This window comes from Cyphellophora europaea (assembly GCF_000365145.1).
Source record: "Cyphellophora europaea CBS 101466 unplaced genomic scaffold supercont1.3, whole genome shotgun sequence".
Classification (NCBI taxonomy): Eukaryota; Fungi; Ascomycota; class Eurotiomycetes; order Chaetothyriales; family Cyphellophoraceae; genus Cyphellophora; species Cyphellophora europaea.
Genome location: NW_008481809.1, coordinates 329,079 through 344,094, shown reverse-complemented (window position 1 = coordinate 344,094; position 15,016 = coordinate 329,079). Strand labels below are relative to the sequence as shown.

The following is a 15,016-nucleotide window of genomic DNA, read 5'->3' as shown; positions in this document are numbered from 1 at the left end:
AGAACTGAAATCACACTCTCAGTTGCAGCTCCATCATCGAGACCAGCCGTCTTACCCGATGTTTCTCTCACTGCTGCTGCCCATACCGCAATCGGACAAGGCAACGTCATCCATAATCTCGCAAGCTTACCACACCCCGTCGCATTTCAGAAGTCACAACCGCTCATCCTCCGCCGGAAGTACAGCTTCCAAAGTCCGAGACGACAGCGTCGACATCAACAGCACCCGTCACAGCTACAACGCCAACGACATCAGCCAACTCGCCAAATACTACCAGTAGTTCCTCATCAAACCTCCCCAACGCATCCACCACACGCGAAGATGGCACCCCCTCCACCCCTTCCCACCGTGAATTGGGCGACCCTGGGCCTCGACGTCCGCGACACCGTCAACGGACACATCGAAGCCACCTTCTCGGCCTCGACCTCCACCTGGTCCGCACCCCAATTCATCAAAGACCCCTACCTGCGCATCCACGGCCTCTCCCCCGCGCTCAACTACGGCATGCAAGCCTACGAAGGTCTCAAAGCGATCCGCACGCCCGACAACCGCATTACCATCTTCCGCCCGGACTTCCACGCCCGCCGCATGCAGCACTCGGCCGAGACCGTCTCGCTGCCCCCCGTCCCCACGAGCCTCTTCATCGACTGCATCGCGCAAGCTGTGCAGCGCAACGCCGAGTTCGTCGGCCCCGCCGACTCCGCCGCCGTGCTGTACCTGCGCCCTCTCCTCTTCGGCTCCGGCCCGCAACTGGCGCTTGAGCCTCCGTCCGAATTCACCTTTGCGGTCTTCGTGCAGCCCGCGACCACGTACCACGGGGTGCAGCCCCTGCCCTGTCTGGTCATGGAAGGGTTTGATCGCGCGGCGACGCGCGGCACGGGGCATGCGAAGATTGGGGGCAATTACGCGCCGGTCATCAAGCATAGTCGCGAGGCGAAAGCCAAGGGGTTTTATCTCACGTTGCATCTGGATAGTGCGACCATGAGCGAGATGGAGGAGTTTAGCACGAGTGGATTCGTGGGTGTGAGGACGCCGAAGGAGGGGTCAGAGGGGAAAGGGGTGTTGGTGGTGCCGGATAGTAAGCAAGTCATTGAGAGCGTGACGAGCGACAGCTTGCAGGATATTGCGCGGGGGTTGGGGTACGAGGTTGAGAAGCGGGTGGTCAAGTATGAGGAGCTGAAGGACTTCAGTGAGGTCCTGGCCGTGGGTACTGCCGGTAAGTTTTCACCACAAAGCGGGTGCACCCGCGCACACCACAGAGATCCACATACTTATCAAAGTTTGAAACAGCGAGCGTCCTCCCCATCGCCGCCATCGTCCGCGAGAGCTCAGGCGACAAGTTCGTGTACTGTGCGGCGGGCAAGCCGGGCCCAGCCGCCGTCGAGCTCAGCGGCGCCATCACGAAGGCGATCAGAGGGCAGACCGAGGACACCCATGGCTGGCTGTATGAGGTGCCCTTCCCGGAGGAGAAGAAGAAGGGACCGCCGCGCTTGGATACGGTGCAGGTCAATGGAGGGGGCATAAGCCAGGCGGAGTTGGAAATGGTCACGAGCCCGATTTAAGGGGTGAAAAGGGGGGCTTGGATTTTGTGGCGCCTGTGGATTGGGCGAGGGGGAAGTTATGTAAATGTGGATGAGTTATGATTATAGATGATAAACTGATATGGTTCAAAGAGCACTTTTGACGTCAAGCAGTGGTTTTTGTAGAGGTGAGCTACTGCAATAGGAAGCCATTGAAAGGAAGCTCGCATTTGGTGCGCTCGATAGACTATTATCATCGTTCCGGCTCGACTCCATTCTATGATTCCATCCATACTTCAGAACAGCCAAGCTGTACACAGTCTCAGATTTGCTATGCGAAACGCCGGTAACCTACACACAACTCCAGTCTCAACAAGCGAGGAAGCTCAAGCATAACCCTCCATCTCCTCCAACAGCTCCTTGAGCACCACACTCCCGGTCGTCTCATACATCTCCTGCACGGCCTCATAGCTCGTATCAAACGCCTTACCCGTCACATTACTGACATACTTCCCCTTCAGCAGCCGTGCATCGATCGCCTCACGAGTGATATACCGCTCCAGCACCCTGCGGAATGCCGGCATCTTCGGCAAGAGAAAACTACTGTGGAATGGCACGTCGATGCCTTCGAGGGGCACGGTCGCGACGCCGCGCTTGAGAGGAATGGGAAAAGGCTTCAGCTCCGTCTTGGCCGCGGCGGTCGTTACAGCGTTGTCGAGATTTGTGGCAGCAGCCGTGTTGCTAGGGTGGAAGTCCTTGGCGTTGGCGGCCATGTGGTTGCAGACGGCGGCGAGGCAGTCGAGGGTAGCGAGGGTGCCAGCCACGACGTACTGCTGTGTGGCGACATTGTAGTTGACGATCTCGAGGAGGTCGCCCTCAAGAGCGGTGGCGATCTTGGTGATTAGGTCCTGCAGGTCCTGCGTGCTCATCATCTTGCTGATGCGCGACGGGTTCACGGCCATCATGGAGAAACGAGAGCGGCCAGAGGCGTCGCGGTTCACGGCCGATTGCATGGTGAGTCCGCGGTAGAAGACGACGGAGAGCAGTTTCTCGAACGACATGATCTCGCCGATGCTGCTGAGTGCAGTGTACTCGCCCAGGGAGTGGCCAGCGAAAAGGGCGTTGGGCGAAACGATGCCTTTGCTCTTGAGGTGTAGGTATTGGGCGCGTTCCATGACTGTCAGTGCGGGCTGGGCGAATTCAGTGCTGAAGAGCAGACCAGCGTTGTGCGTAAAAGTGTACTTGGTGGTCTTTTTGTTGATTGATTCGAAGAATTTCTCGGGCTTGCCATTGGACTCGACAGTCATCTCCATGTAGCTTTGTCGAATTTTGGCTCCTCTGCGGCCACCAAAGTAGACGGTCAAGACTTTGGGGTTGTGCTTGACAATCTCACTGATCAAGAAACCTGTTCGGGTTAGATATCTGAGTGAGTACAAAGGTGGTTGCAACTTACCATATGTCTGTGAGTAAAACCGATCAGCCTCATCCCACACAGCTTTGGCAACCTCAGACGTGGCATAAAGATCCATGCCCATCTCTGGCTTCTGACTACCTTGACCAGTGAAGATGTAGGTGGTCAGTGGCTGGTCGACCTCGGCCTCGCCAACCAGAACCTTGTCACCCGTGGCAACGTTAACAGCTTGGAAAGACAGGACGCGCAATCCTTCCTTCATCGCCACGTGACTGACTTGAACCTCGAGGGTATCCCCAGGTAGCACCATACTCGTAAAGGAGGCCTTGTATGATCGCATCCTGACACTTTCATTCGAGCCTGCCGCTTTCTCGACGAGTTGTCGCACCGCTGCACTAGTGTACATGCCATGAGTAATGGTACCTGGCAGGTTGGCATACTTCGCAAAGGGTCTGGAGACATGGATGGGATTGTAGTCACCAGAAGCCCGAGCATAGGCCTGATTCGTGGCTGGAGTCGTGATACGCAACCAGTCAGACTCTCCGAGGGGTTGGGCGTTCTCTTGATGGTGAAAAGTTTCAGCGCCTGAACCTTGCCGCTTCAGATACTCCGTGACAGGATTGCTTGCAGACTTGCCGGACTGGTAATGCACCGTAGCAACAACGTTACGAGTCTTGGTGACAACGTCCTCAAAATAGACCTGACCGAATGTTTGCACACTGCGGAAAGCCGAATCAGCCTCCAGTCTGTTGAGGCTCTTGAGCTCGAATATGACTGTGAGGCCAAGCAGGTCTGCTTCAGGTACTTTCAAACTGATCCAGTTCTTGCTCTTCAAGACCGCAATCTTGGGAGCAGAGTCCAACTTGACGAGCATCTTGGGCTCGGACTTCTTCTCGAAGCAGACGCTGTAGTCTGTGTAAGTTCCTCGGAACAGGAACTCCGAGACAAGTTCCAATACAGGACTACCATCTCGCTCAATGATTGCACCAACTTCGACCACACGACCTGCGGGCTCGTTTCGAATTGCTAGAATCTCAGCGTTGCTGTTGATCTGATCTAGACTTGACAAAGGTGTGCTGTCGTTCAAGATACGAAACTTATTAGACAGGTGTACCAGGTTCAGGAATTCACCGTCGATAGCGCTGGGAAAGATCGCCTTCATCATAGCTTCCCATCCCACAACGATGGCAAAGTCCAATGATGCCATACTCTTATCAGATCGTGCAGAGATCGCTTGGTGCGACTGCTCGATGCTATCCGAGAAATCCTGTATCGATGGGGAGGAAACCGTAAGCTCGCGACCTTTAAAGACCAAGTTCGTCGGCGACTCAGTGTTGAAGGACGCCCCCTGCAAGTCGAGCGGAGTTTCGAGCTCAGTCTTGAGCGATTTCAAAGCGCCACCAGTGACGAGCGACATTGCCTTTGGCGGCTTTTTCGTTGGAGACACTGTTGCTGGAAACGATGTGTCAAAAGGCCGAGTTGGTCGCCGCTGAAGTTTACGAAGTCCTTGTGGGGAGACGGGACGTTCTTGCTGGCCAGTCCCGAACCAAAGACGGTAGTAGAATTTCCTCAACCTGTCGTTACGTTCGGCCATAAGTTCATGTATCGGGTGCATGACCATATCCGGATGATATGTAAACTTGAACGTGAGCGGAAGACTGACCCTCTCTACGCTTTCATCGGTGTAGAAGGTGACGAGGATATCTTTATCCTTGCTGATTACCGTAGAGTATTTGGTGGTAGGCGAAAGAGAGCTGTCATTATTGGACTCGAGGATTGCAACAGCCAAGTCTTCAGGGTTGCTGGCTTCGGTGACTTCGACGTGCATACCCTGAGTTGGAGAGAGCACTCGTCTTATGGGATTGGCAACAACTTTTGAGCCCTGTGTTATGTCTTCTGACAGCAACAGCGAGTGCAACCAAGTGCCTGGACGACCGGCTAGTAGTCGGAGCCAGTGACTGGTTTCGGGCAACTGATCGTCTTCGATCGAGCTGGCGATTCGGTAATGTGCCTTTTGGCCTTCGTGACTAATGAAACAATGGGCAGGCGTCTTCAAAGATGAAGTGGGCTCAGGTGTCGTGAGTCCGGTAGCAGGAACCCTGCCCACATCTCCAGCATACTGGCTCTCGAGTATTTTCGAAATGTGTCCTTGGTTGATGTTGTTCAGAATGTGGGCTATTGGCTCATCGATGCGTGTCGAATACCTGGCAGCCACAGGACCCTGCAAGATGCAAGTTCGACCAGCATCCTCGCCAACAACTGCTGCTAGATCCTCAGATTGCCACAGGGAGTCTTTCTTGAACCAGACCTCGAAGTCGTCATCAAGGTCAGGAATGAAGGTCGGCGGCTTTTGACCCTGTCGCTTGCATAACAGCACAAAATAGCGCGCGTCGTTGTAGCTGATAATCTGCTTCTCCGCCTGAGGACAATGTGACAGGATGTTTGGAACTGCCAGCAGCGGAGTCTGCAGGCCAAAATTTGTCTCGAATCGGGGCATAGATGTCAAGAGACGAGCAAACATACGTCGCACAAAGTCCGCTGTGAGTCTCATGTAGCTCGGGTCTACCCATCTTGATTTTTTCTCCACGTAGAGAAGCTCGATCAGACGACGCAATACTTCTGCGTAGGTCATGTCTTCCAGATCGACCACGTTGCCCTGGCTGTCGCGACCGAACCAGACTTTTTGGAAGTCGTCGTTCAATCTTTGGATGATGTAGGACTTCATGCTGCGCAGCTTTTCGAGTCTCTTCGGCTTGTCTGATATGCTGAAGATCTTCTCGTCCATCTCCCTCCATAACAGCACACCTCTTGTAGCGATCTTGTGTATTGGCTCGCCCATCTCACTCCTCACATTGATGATACCACCGGTTGGTTTGTTGTAGCTCTGCTCCCATGAAGCCTGGTCTTCGACTCCAGGTGCAGCCACGATGGCCTCTTTCGCTCCCCGACTGGTCTTAGCTTCTTTGGCAACCATCATGCGACTACCGAAAAGCACACCGTCAAATGGCATGGGCGGGTACCCCAAAGGCAACGACCAAGAGCCTGTAAGGTATTGGTAGGTATCTTCTGCTCCGCCGAAGCCACTGCCAGCCAACAAGACGATGTTAGGGCAGCGTCGTATCCGACCATAGAGCTTCAAGATTGGATCATGGAAATCTTCATATGAGTGATGCCCTCCGCCGCGGCCGCCAGTCCACTGAAGAAGTATGGGATAGGATTTATTCGTCCTTGCGATAGCAATGACCTGGTTGATGGCAAACGCAGATCCAGGCTTGAAGGAGAGGTATCGTAGCCCCAGCTCCACGTATTCTTTGGCAACCTCTACGGAAGGCACGCCGGCACCAAAAGTCAGACCGTCAATGGGTACACCTTCTGATCGAAGCTTCTGGATCAATGGAACCTGCCAACGGACTTGCTTCGGGCTGGCATAGATGACGTTGATGCAAATGCCATGTCCTGCAGGAATAGACTTCACTAAGTTTTTGATGGCGCTGGTCATCTGTTGAGCGTTATGCAAGCCTCCTCCTGCCAACTCGGTATGATAGCCAGCGTTGATGATGGCACTCACGAACTCCCACGAAACCGTGGTTGGGGTCATTCCCGCGACCATCAATGGTGGGAGGCTGAGCAAACGCGTCATCTTGTTGTCGATCTTGACTCCAGTCTTGCTCTGAATGAGCTTGGGAGAGTAGAGTTGGGACCAGTTGTCTCCAAAGACCGGTGCGCTCTGGAAAGCTTCATAACGGTATCCGAATTCGGTTGACGTGCCTTCTGCTTGACCCATTATGATCAATCTCAAACCAGTACCTTCCTTGTTCCGGTGCAGTAGGGCGCCGACTCCAGAAATGCCACCTGGACCGAAATCCAATACATGTGTAGCATCTGGGAATTTGGTTGATGATGTCCAGTCATCCAGCTCGCAGAGTATCATTCTCACCAAGTCTGGCACAACATCTCCAGAGCCCTTCTTGCGGAGATCTTCACCGGTATGGCTGTGATAAACGGGAACCTGCAGGTCTCCGGCATCTATATGAACCTGGCTCAGAGCTTGTAACGCGGTGAAGACTGCACTTTCTAGATGCACTGAATGGAATGGTGCTGAAATGGGCAGGAATCGAAGCGAGAACTCTGGTTTCCGCATAGAGTAGGCGACTTTGCCCTGGTCAGCGCCTGGCGCAGCCTTGACCTGTCTTAGATTGGAAGTCAGGGCACATAGCGAGAGCATGGGACCCGAGACGACGAAATTGCTCTGAGAATTGATCAAGCCTATCCAGACACGCTGATGAGGTTCGAGATAGTCGTTGATGCCTTTCAGATACCACTCAAGCTGCGTACGACTGCAGCCTGAAACATTCAACATGGGAGTAGGGAAGCCTTCGCCATGCTTCATTGTCTCTGTCGATATCAATGACGGTACGCTCACTTGCGGCGTAGCTTCCTGGGCCGCTGAACCAACGTGAAATAGCAATCTGAGAGACATTGCCAGTGCTATGTCGAAGCTCTCCCAATCTGAGACTGTGGCTAGGGTTGCTGCCACAATAACCCCTTGACTATGACCTGCCAAGCCAAGAAAGTGCTCGGTGATCTCACCTGGTGTCTTGTCCAAACATCGACACAGAACTGCATAGTTGGCGAACTGCACAAGGCCAATAATGGGGAAGCTGACTGGAGCTGAGAGCAGGTACTCTGGCTCTGGCATAGTTTCAGGCCGTAGTAGCCATTGTAAGATATCGAGTCCTTGATGGAATTGGCGTAAACAGGTCACTGATGCATCATGTAGAAGTTCATGGAACGTCTGAGTAGCAGTTACTATCAAGGGCTCAACTTGATGAGTATAGGTTGCGTAGAGGCTTAGAAGCTCTGAGAAATAGTCCGTCGTGTTGCCTTGACCACCGAATATGGCGTAAGTGTTGGTTTGTCGATCATTGGCCTGGGAGAACAAAGCAGCTTCGTGCCTGACCTGTGAGCTCGAAATGCTCGAAGACGCGAGAGCAGCCATGTAGGCTTGTAGTACAGTCTGGCGCTGGCTGGGCTTGCCGGGAAGTTTAGCAACGAAAGTGTGAATGTCCTTGCCCCGGAGAAAGTCGGTCTCGAATTTGCGAAACAAGAGTTCGATACTCTCTATGCGCGCTGTTGAGGTCGCTTCATCCCACAGTTCATTATGCTGGATCAGATACAGAATGAATCTGGCAACGAGTTCTGGAGCCGACAAGGGCGTCTCATCCTCGCTGGCCGACAACGATGCTAGGAAATGGTCCCGCGATCTCGTGAGCCCGCCATGTTGCGATCCTGGAATGCTCCACTGGTATACGAGAGACCCGTGAGTGAGGTCTATTAAACGAGGGACTTCTGGCGTCTGTATGATGCTGAATGAATGAGAAGAGGCGTCTGTATGATCCGATCCGCTTGTCATGTTTGCGAGGTGTGGGATCTACCAAAAGACTGTTGTTGCGCAACTACCGACGAGAGGTGTGTCGTCTGCTTCGATAGAACGCTTTGAGCACCTGTCAAATTCCGCGTGAGTAATGCCAGCACCCGATGCCGACCTGTACGGTGGAGAGCAGCGGCTTCTGAGATCGTGTCGCGGCGTACAAGACAGGCAAACCTCTGCCATGGAGCATTGTCCTGCCGCTAGTGACAGCTGTAAGAAGTTGACGGAACCATCGCCCCTTCGGGTGGAGAGTGCTGACCAGTTGGCCCCGGCTGATACTGTGCTACTCGTAGGTGGAGACGCATGTAACTTCTGTATTTCGATACCGTATGTTTTGCTTACCGCTAGTAAATACAGAGAAGCTTTCAGGCCCGCCGTATGATGCCCTTGTAAGCGACGTGGCACGAGCCGGAGTACCAGATCTGGACAGCAGGTAAACTGGCAGCCAAAGGTGGCCTGGCCTGCTGGCCAAAAATAATAGCAGCTTTGTCATATGCCTTGTCCTGCCCTGACGAGCCACAGGCGCCCGCTAGTGTTCCACCGCCCATTGTAGCCGACCAGAAGATCACATACGCAACAGGCATGTTGCCTGAAGCGAACCATCTGCAAGCAGCGATTAGCCATTAAGTCCAGAATAAATGCTCCAGAAATAAGATCAAACATGATTCCTTGCCTCGCTCAGGCGACCGCCGTCCAACCGGTGTCAACTATGTGTCCCCTGAACGAGGGACTCTGCTCGGCGTCCTGCAACACGCAGAAGCAACTGCACGAATTAAATTTGGGGCGAGCGAAATGCAGGCCTGAGAGCAGATCTTGGCTGGGCGACAATGCCTTGGGTGTCGTGCCTAGAGAGGAACCCTAGGCGACAGGTGTGGGGACGATCACGCATCTGATGCCAATTTTCACCTCGTACTCAATTCTCTCAAACTATCCAAGAATGTAGTTACAGAATCTTCCACTGCTAATACGCTCTGCAACTGTATGAAGCCGGGTGGCAGGATGAGGAGGACAGTAAAGACTCCCCAAAGTTGGGCAAGTTGGTAGAGAACGCTCATTCGCGAATATAAATAGAGATGCAGCCCAACCCCTCCATGCAACATCCCAGCACCGACGACGCCCCGTTTGCACCACAGATCAAAACCTGGCATCTGGATCCAGTAGGATCTTCATCTCCTCGCTGGCAGCCCAAGGCGGGCTCTCCTTTGCTTGGAAGACCGTGTTATTCGACAGTCCTTCGTGGAAATTCCTGCTCGCTTTCCTCTCCCGCAGCCTCAGCTTCTCCTTGTAGGCCAAGAAGTCCTCCTGCTTCATCGTAGCGTAAAGATACTTGGGATTCACCCCGATCGCCATAGCGCCCTTTTGCCCGAAGCCGAAGGACTCGGTAATGAATGCCTTTATTTCTGGCTTCGGGATCGACTTGTTCGGGAACACCAGATACTCGAACTGCTCAAGGACGTCTTCGATATTGTCAGCATTGCGATTGCCGGGGATCTGGCCAGCATGCATGGCTTGGAGGCAACCATTGAGCATCCATGCACCAGCCGGGCCTTTGGGATGGCCAGTGATAGATTTTTGAAACATGCCAGGCACTAGATTGCCTTTTCTCCGGCCGAGGTGCTTGAATTGCTCGTTGATGACTGCAGCCTCGTTCTTCTCGTTCGCGCGTGTAGACGTGCCATGGAAGGATACGACGTCGATGTCATCGATAGTCAAGCCCCAGACCGCCAATGCGCCTCGGATAGGCGCTATGCGACTATCATGGGTCCAGAAATTGTTGCCATATTGATTGAGAGCGTCCTTAAGATCGCGCTTGGCATCAAGTTCAATGCTGTTGATCCGCTGTTGCCGGTAGCCTTCAACATCAGCAGAAGGATCCTGCTCCCTCAAGCTTGTGATTTCTTCCTCCAGGTAAGAAAGTTGCAGCTCACGCATATCCACAGCCTGCTGTCTCCTGTGGTCTAGTGCTCGCTTACGGTAGGCAGCGTTCATTAATGGCGAGTCATACTTGCCCAGCTTCTGAATAGCTGAGCCAAGAATGCCTCGACCAGGAGCAGGAATAGACCGGCCTGCTTTGTCCATGGCTGTACGTGTCAGTGCGACAACACCGTAGATCGGAAGCCCCATCTCTAGAGCCACAGTCGCAGAGGTGACAATCTGTACACCTGCACCTTCAGACTCAACGAACCCCTTTCGTGTCGAAGTTGCGGGACGGCTCATCTCCCGTGGCTCTCGACCTCTTTCGGCATCTTCGTCGGCATTGATTGTGGCTTTCAAGTTTGCGAACTCTTCCGAGATGTCTTTTAGCATGTCGTCGAAGCCACCAACCAGGCACACCTTCGCTTTTCCAGCCTGTATCAGATCGTAGGCTGTATCAAGAGATTCGAGAGCAGTTGCACAGGCACCCACAGGCGTTTTGTTGGCGCCAGCAGCCGAAAGCAAGAGCATGTTGATCCATGCGCTGCCTGAACTGATGAACGATTCTGCCAGAATGTCGTTGGCTGCTTCCTTGTCCTGGTATCGACCTTTAAACATTTTTCGAATGCTAGTAACACCACCGAAACCAGAGCCGACACAATTGGCGACGTCACTGACGTGGAGGTGCTTGTAAAACTCATACGGATCGAGAATTCCAGCGCATTGAAATGCTTCAGCAGCAGCGACCAAGGCGTAGAGCACCACCGGATCTACTTGCGTTACCACTTCTTCTGGTATCCCAAAGGTGCTGGGCTCCCAGCCTGTGGGAACCTGTCCGGCCACAGTATGCTGCGTATCCAGAAGTTTAGGTATCATGATCTTGGCGCCCTTCCTGAGCACAATGCGGACTTGGCCTGTCTCTTCATTGTCTGTTGCGTGAATGAATTCCCCATGCGCCTTCTTGAGATGAAACGCAGCTTCTCTGCTGACTTCGAAAGGTTCATGATCCTTGGAAATCTCGATTTCATGGAGCGCCTCCTGGCCGTCCCAAAGTTGTGAGCCTTTTTTGGGCTCCATGTAACGTATGCCAGCATGTTCGAGCATGAACTTCTCGTACTTCTCTTTGATCGACTGATCTGCAATTGGCTTTCCAGTTTCCTTGTCTAGCCATCCAGAGAACGGCTGGCCATCAACAATTCCAGAGTGAGCTTTGATGAGACCCATAGTCCACGCCAATTCTATGATTGACTCCAATGACAGCTGGCCATGGAGCTCCATGTCCCAGCGGATGCGTGAGTTACCCCACGGGCCAACCTCAGCGTATCCAGAAACGACTACAACGCGATCAAGATCAACCATGCCTTCAAGCGACTGAGCGAGCGGCTGGACTTCGGTGTCCCAATCAGGTAGTGACGCAAAGCTGAATTCTAGGTTGGCCTGTGTTTCCGGCTCTTGTTCGATATTCATAGCAGGGCTGTCGAAGATTGCCTCTCGTGCAATTGCTCGTCGTTCTTCCCCGAGCTGAGTGATCGACGTTCGGATCTTGGTAGTGACGTCCTTCAGATTCGGGATCCCACCCATGCCACCACTCAAATCCGCCACAAGTGGTTCGTCCGTACACAAGGGAAGGACTGACGGGCTCATAAGTGCTAGAATGTTGAATGCCATCTCACTTTGTGAGAACGTGCGCATACCGAGTTTCTCGATGTCTTCAGACACAATGTCGTTGTCGGACATCAGGGCTGTACCTCGCGTCCATCCGATGAGTGCGCCACATACTAGCAGATACTCAGCCCAATCTTCTGAGTTGAACTTCTCGAACAAAGACTCCAATCCAAGCTTGGACTCTGCATATAGACCGTCACTGCCAAAGCTTCCATGGTTGGGGGAAAGTGGGAGAATGACTTGTGCTGGCCGAGTCAAGATGCCTCGGGTTTCTTTCTGTTGTTTGACTTCGCCGAGCAGGCGCATTGTATTTGTGAGCATGACTCTGTGTGCGAGCTCTGATCGCGAGTCGATGTTGTTTAGGTTTCGCCCATTCTCCGATATGGCCGCAAAGGGGATTATATAGTCGAGATCCATGCCAAGGCCTTCTTTTTCGTAGATGTATTTGACTAGGGCTTGAATATCCCGAACACTGGCTTGGTTGAATGGGACGAGGATCAGCCGAGAACCTCTACCACCATGTTCTGCGTAGAGACTTTGATAGAATCGAGTGACTTTTGGCGAGTAGGAGCTGCTGGTGACGACAACATTGGCTCCTGCGGCGAGAAGCTTAGCAACGAGCTCACACCCAATGGAGCCGGCACCAGCGCCCGTGACCAGGATGTTCCGCTCATTGAAGCAATAGCCTTCATTTATGGCTTCTGATAAGCTCTGATGCAGATGTAGTGATAGGTCGTCGGAGTACTGCCAACCGTTTGTGCCTTTACGGCCAAGTCTCAGGAGGTTGTCGTCGTTGATAGATCCGGCTTCTGTAGGTCGCACACGCTCTCTGTAAATGATTTTGCCAGTCTTGTCTACTGTCGTCACTGGAGCTCTCGATACCCTATCTCGGTATACCATCGCCCCTTTGCTCACAAATGCTTGGCACTCAGCGACCAGATTCTGCAAAAGTGAGCGGACGGTCGTGTCGGACGTGGTGGATGCCATATACTCCACAGCCTTTATGAGACGTGGATGGGACCTGTTGACCAAATTCCGTTGCAGCCTGAGAACCTCTGTTGATTTCGCATCTGATCGGGTTGCAACAGCCACAAGAGCGAGCAGATCTTGCAGGGCCCAGTTCCACCAGGAATCATAGACTCGAGCCTTGAGCGGCGTAAACAGAGGATGGATACCCGAAGAGTAAAACTCGCCATGCTCGCTGTTCCAGTCATCAAGCTGAGATTCAAGCTCGGCTATACGTTTACGAAGCGCTGCGTGGGCCGGTTCCGAGGCCTGCAGGTCCATTCCCAGTAATCGAGCATAGACTCCGAGCTGCTCTTCCCACGCAGTTTTCTGTCGACTTTCTAAGAATTCTAGTGCCTCCGCACTGACAGCTGGCTGTGTTCCTGAAGCACCACCAGAGTTTGGTGTCTCGCCGATGACTAGCCCAGTCTTGCTGATGTAAATTTGGACAACGCTGTCCAAGAAAATCTTCGCCTCTTCCTCGTTCTTCAGTCGAAAGTCCGGTTGCGAAGTCACAGCCCAAAGGAGAATACTGTCCTGACGACCTGTCTCGAGACCCCATCGCTGTTTGAGATATTTACGAATACCGGCGTTCTGAAATGTGCCAGGTGATTTCTGTGAAATCAGTTTGTCTATGAGCGATGAGCTTTTCTTGCCAAGCTTTCCATTGAAAGTACTCTGAATTGTAGAGCATAGCGTTTCCAAGGGTAGATCCTCAGCAGCTTCAGGAATTGCATCGAATTCAGCTGAGAGGTCACCGATGATTTCATTCTGTAGCGTTGATCGTCCGCCGGACAAAGCCTTGATCGACTTGCTCATTTGAAACCCATCCAGCGGTTTCTTCAAGCCAACTGCAATGATAGTAGACACGATCTCAATTACGCTGACCGGCTGGTCTTCAACGGCTGCTGGTGATGGAGCGGAATCGGGAGTTGGAGGTGGAGGGGTAGATGTCGAGGCTGGATCCGGAGGAGGAGCTGTGTTCTTGATCGATTCTGCCGAAGGATCAGACTTCTTGACCGAGTCTTGTTGTCGCTCGATCACAGGTGGAGTAACAAATTTCTGATCGTAGGAGATCTTGTCGAGATTTTGCTGGAAGTTCAAGAGTTGCCGTGAAATATTTTGGGCCGTGTCTCTTGGTGCGTATTTCAATGCAATTGTTCGCTTGGCCATGTTGACTAGTGTATTGCCCGGTCCGAATTCGACGAGTCGCTCAGTGTTGTGGGATCCCAATAGCAGATCCTGCGTTTCGATCCATCGCACCGGGAAGCAGAACTGATGCGCCAGAAGCTCGATGAGCACTGTCCGCGCGACTTCATTCTCTCGCGGGCTAACCGAGCCATCCTCGGACGCCGGCTGAAGTGCCTGCATCTTACTTTGGTCTATTCAGAAGCATGCGATAGATGGCGGCTCGACACAATGCTCGACAATGTCGCTGTGTTCAAGTGTCAGAGGTATGGATCAAGATGCGCTGTGAGCTGTTCACCACAGGGGTATTGCGAGGTGTCAGGAGCAATGTAGTGCTGGTAAAGCCTGATCGTAGATTCGTGCCTTGCCGATCGCTAGACTCTCACAGATTTCAGGGTCTGCGGCCGAGGCTGATGGCGACCAGGGCCAAGTCCTTTCACGAGCAGGGGCCATTACATTCGCTGACATGGGGCCATGTGTCTGTGTTTGGCAGCCGAGCTGTGACACCTTGGGGGCCTGGAATTTGACAGTGGAATGTGTATTCGTACAATACCGGGCTAGTGGTCAGGTATTCATTGAATTACCACTAGGCCAAGATCGGTAAAATCACCAAGTACTCCCAACCAGATGCTATTTTCAATATGATTTCTCATGCATCTCATAATCGCCCCACAAGCGCATAGGCGACCGTCCGACATGAATGCGGTGACGGATAACGGAACACAGCCCGCGCCGTGTACAGGTGGTGCTCCATGTTGAGGCTCATCAGCAAGCCTGCGCCTCAGCTGCTGAGCTGCATTTGCGAAAATAGATCAACAACTGTCAGACACAACGGCTTCGAATGTAGTGGGAACCGCGTTGTATATGGGGTACAGTAGAACT

At 53.0% G+C, this 15,016-nt stretch overlaps 3 protein-coding genes across 3 annotated transcripts; 1 reads left to right on the top strand and 2 right to left on the bottom strand.

Moving 5' to 3' along the window:
- Nucleotides 1-321: 321 nt before the first annotated feature.
- HMPREF1541_03029 (branched-chain amino acid aminotransferase) lies at nucleotides 322-1,562 on the top strand (the record flags this gene model as incomplete). The annotated part of the gene is made up of 2 exons (XM_008717381.1): nucleotides 322-1,216; nucleotides 1,291-1,562. The coding sequence occupies 2 exons, from the start codon at nucleotides 322-324 to the stop codon at nucleotides 1,560-1,562; spliced, it is 1,167 nt and encodes a 388-aa protein (XP_008715603.1).
- A 344-nt stretch (nucleotides 1,563-1,906) lies between these two features.
- On the bottom strand, nucleotides 1,907-8,344 carry HMPREF1541_03028 (uncharacterized protein; the record flags this gene model as incomplete). Its single annotated transcript, XM_008717380.1, has 2 exons — nucleotides 1,907-2,925; nucleotides 2,974-8,344. 2 exons carry the CDS (start codon nucleotides 8,342-8,344, stop codon nucleotides 1,907-1,909), a joined length of 6,390 nt encoding a protein of 2,129 aa, XP_008715602.1.
- A 1,152-nt stretch (nucleotides 8,345-9,496) lies between these two features.
- On the bottom strand, nucleotides 9,497-14,317 carry HMPREF1541_03027 (uncharacterized protein; the record flags this gene model as incomplete). The annotated part of the gene is made up of 1 exon (XM_008717379.1): nucleotides 9,497-14,317. The coding sequence occupies one exon, from the start codon at nucleotides 14,315-14,317 to the stop codon at nucleotides 9,497-9,499; it is 4,821 nt and encodes a 1,606-aa protein (XP_008715601.1).
- Nucleotides 14,318-15,016: the final 699 nt, after the last annotated feature.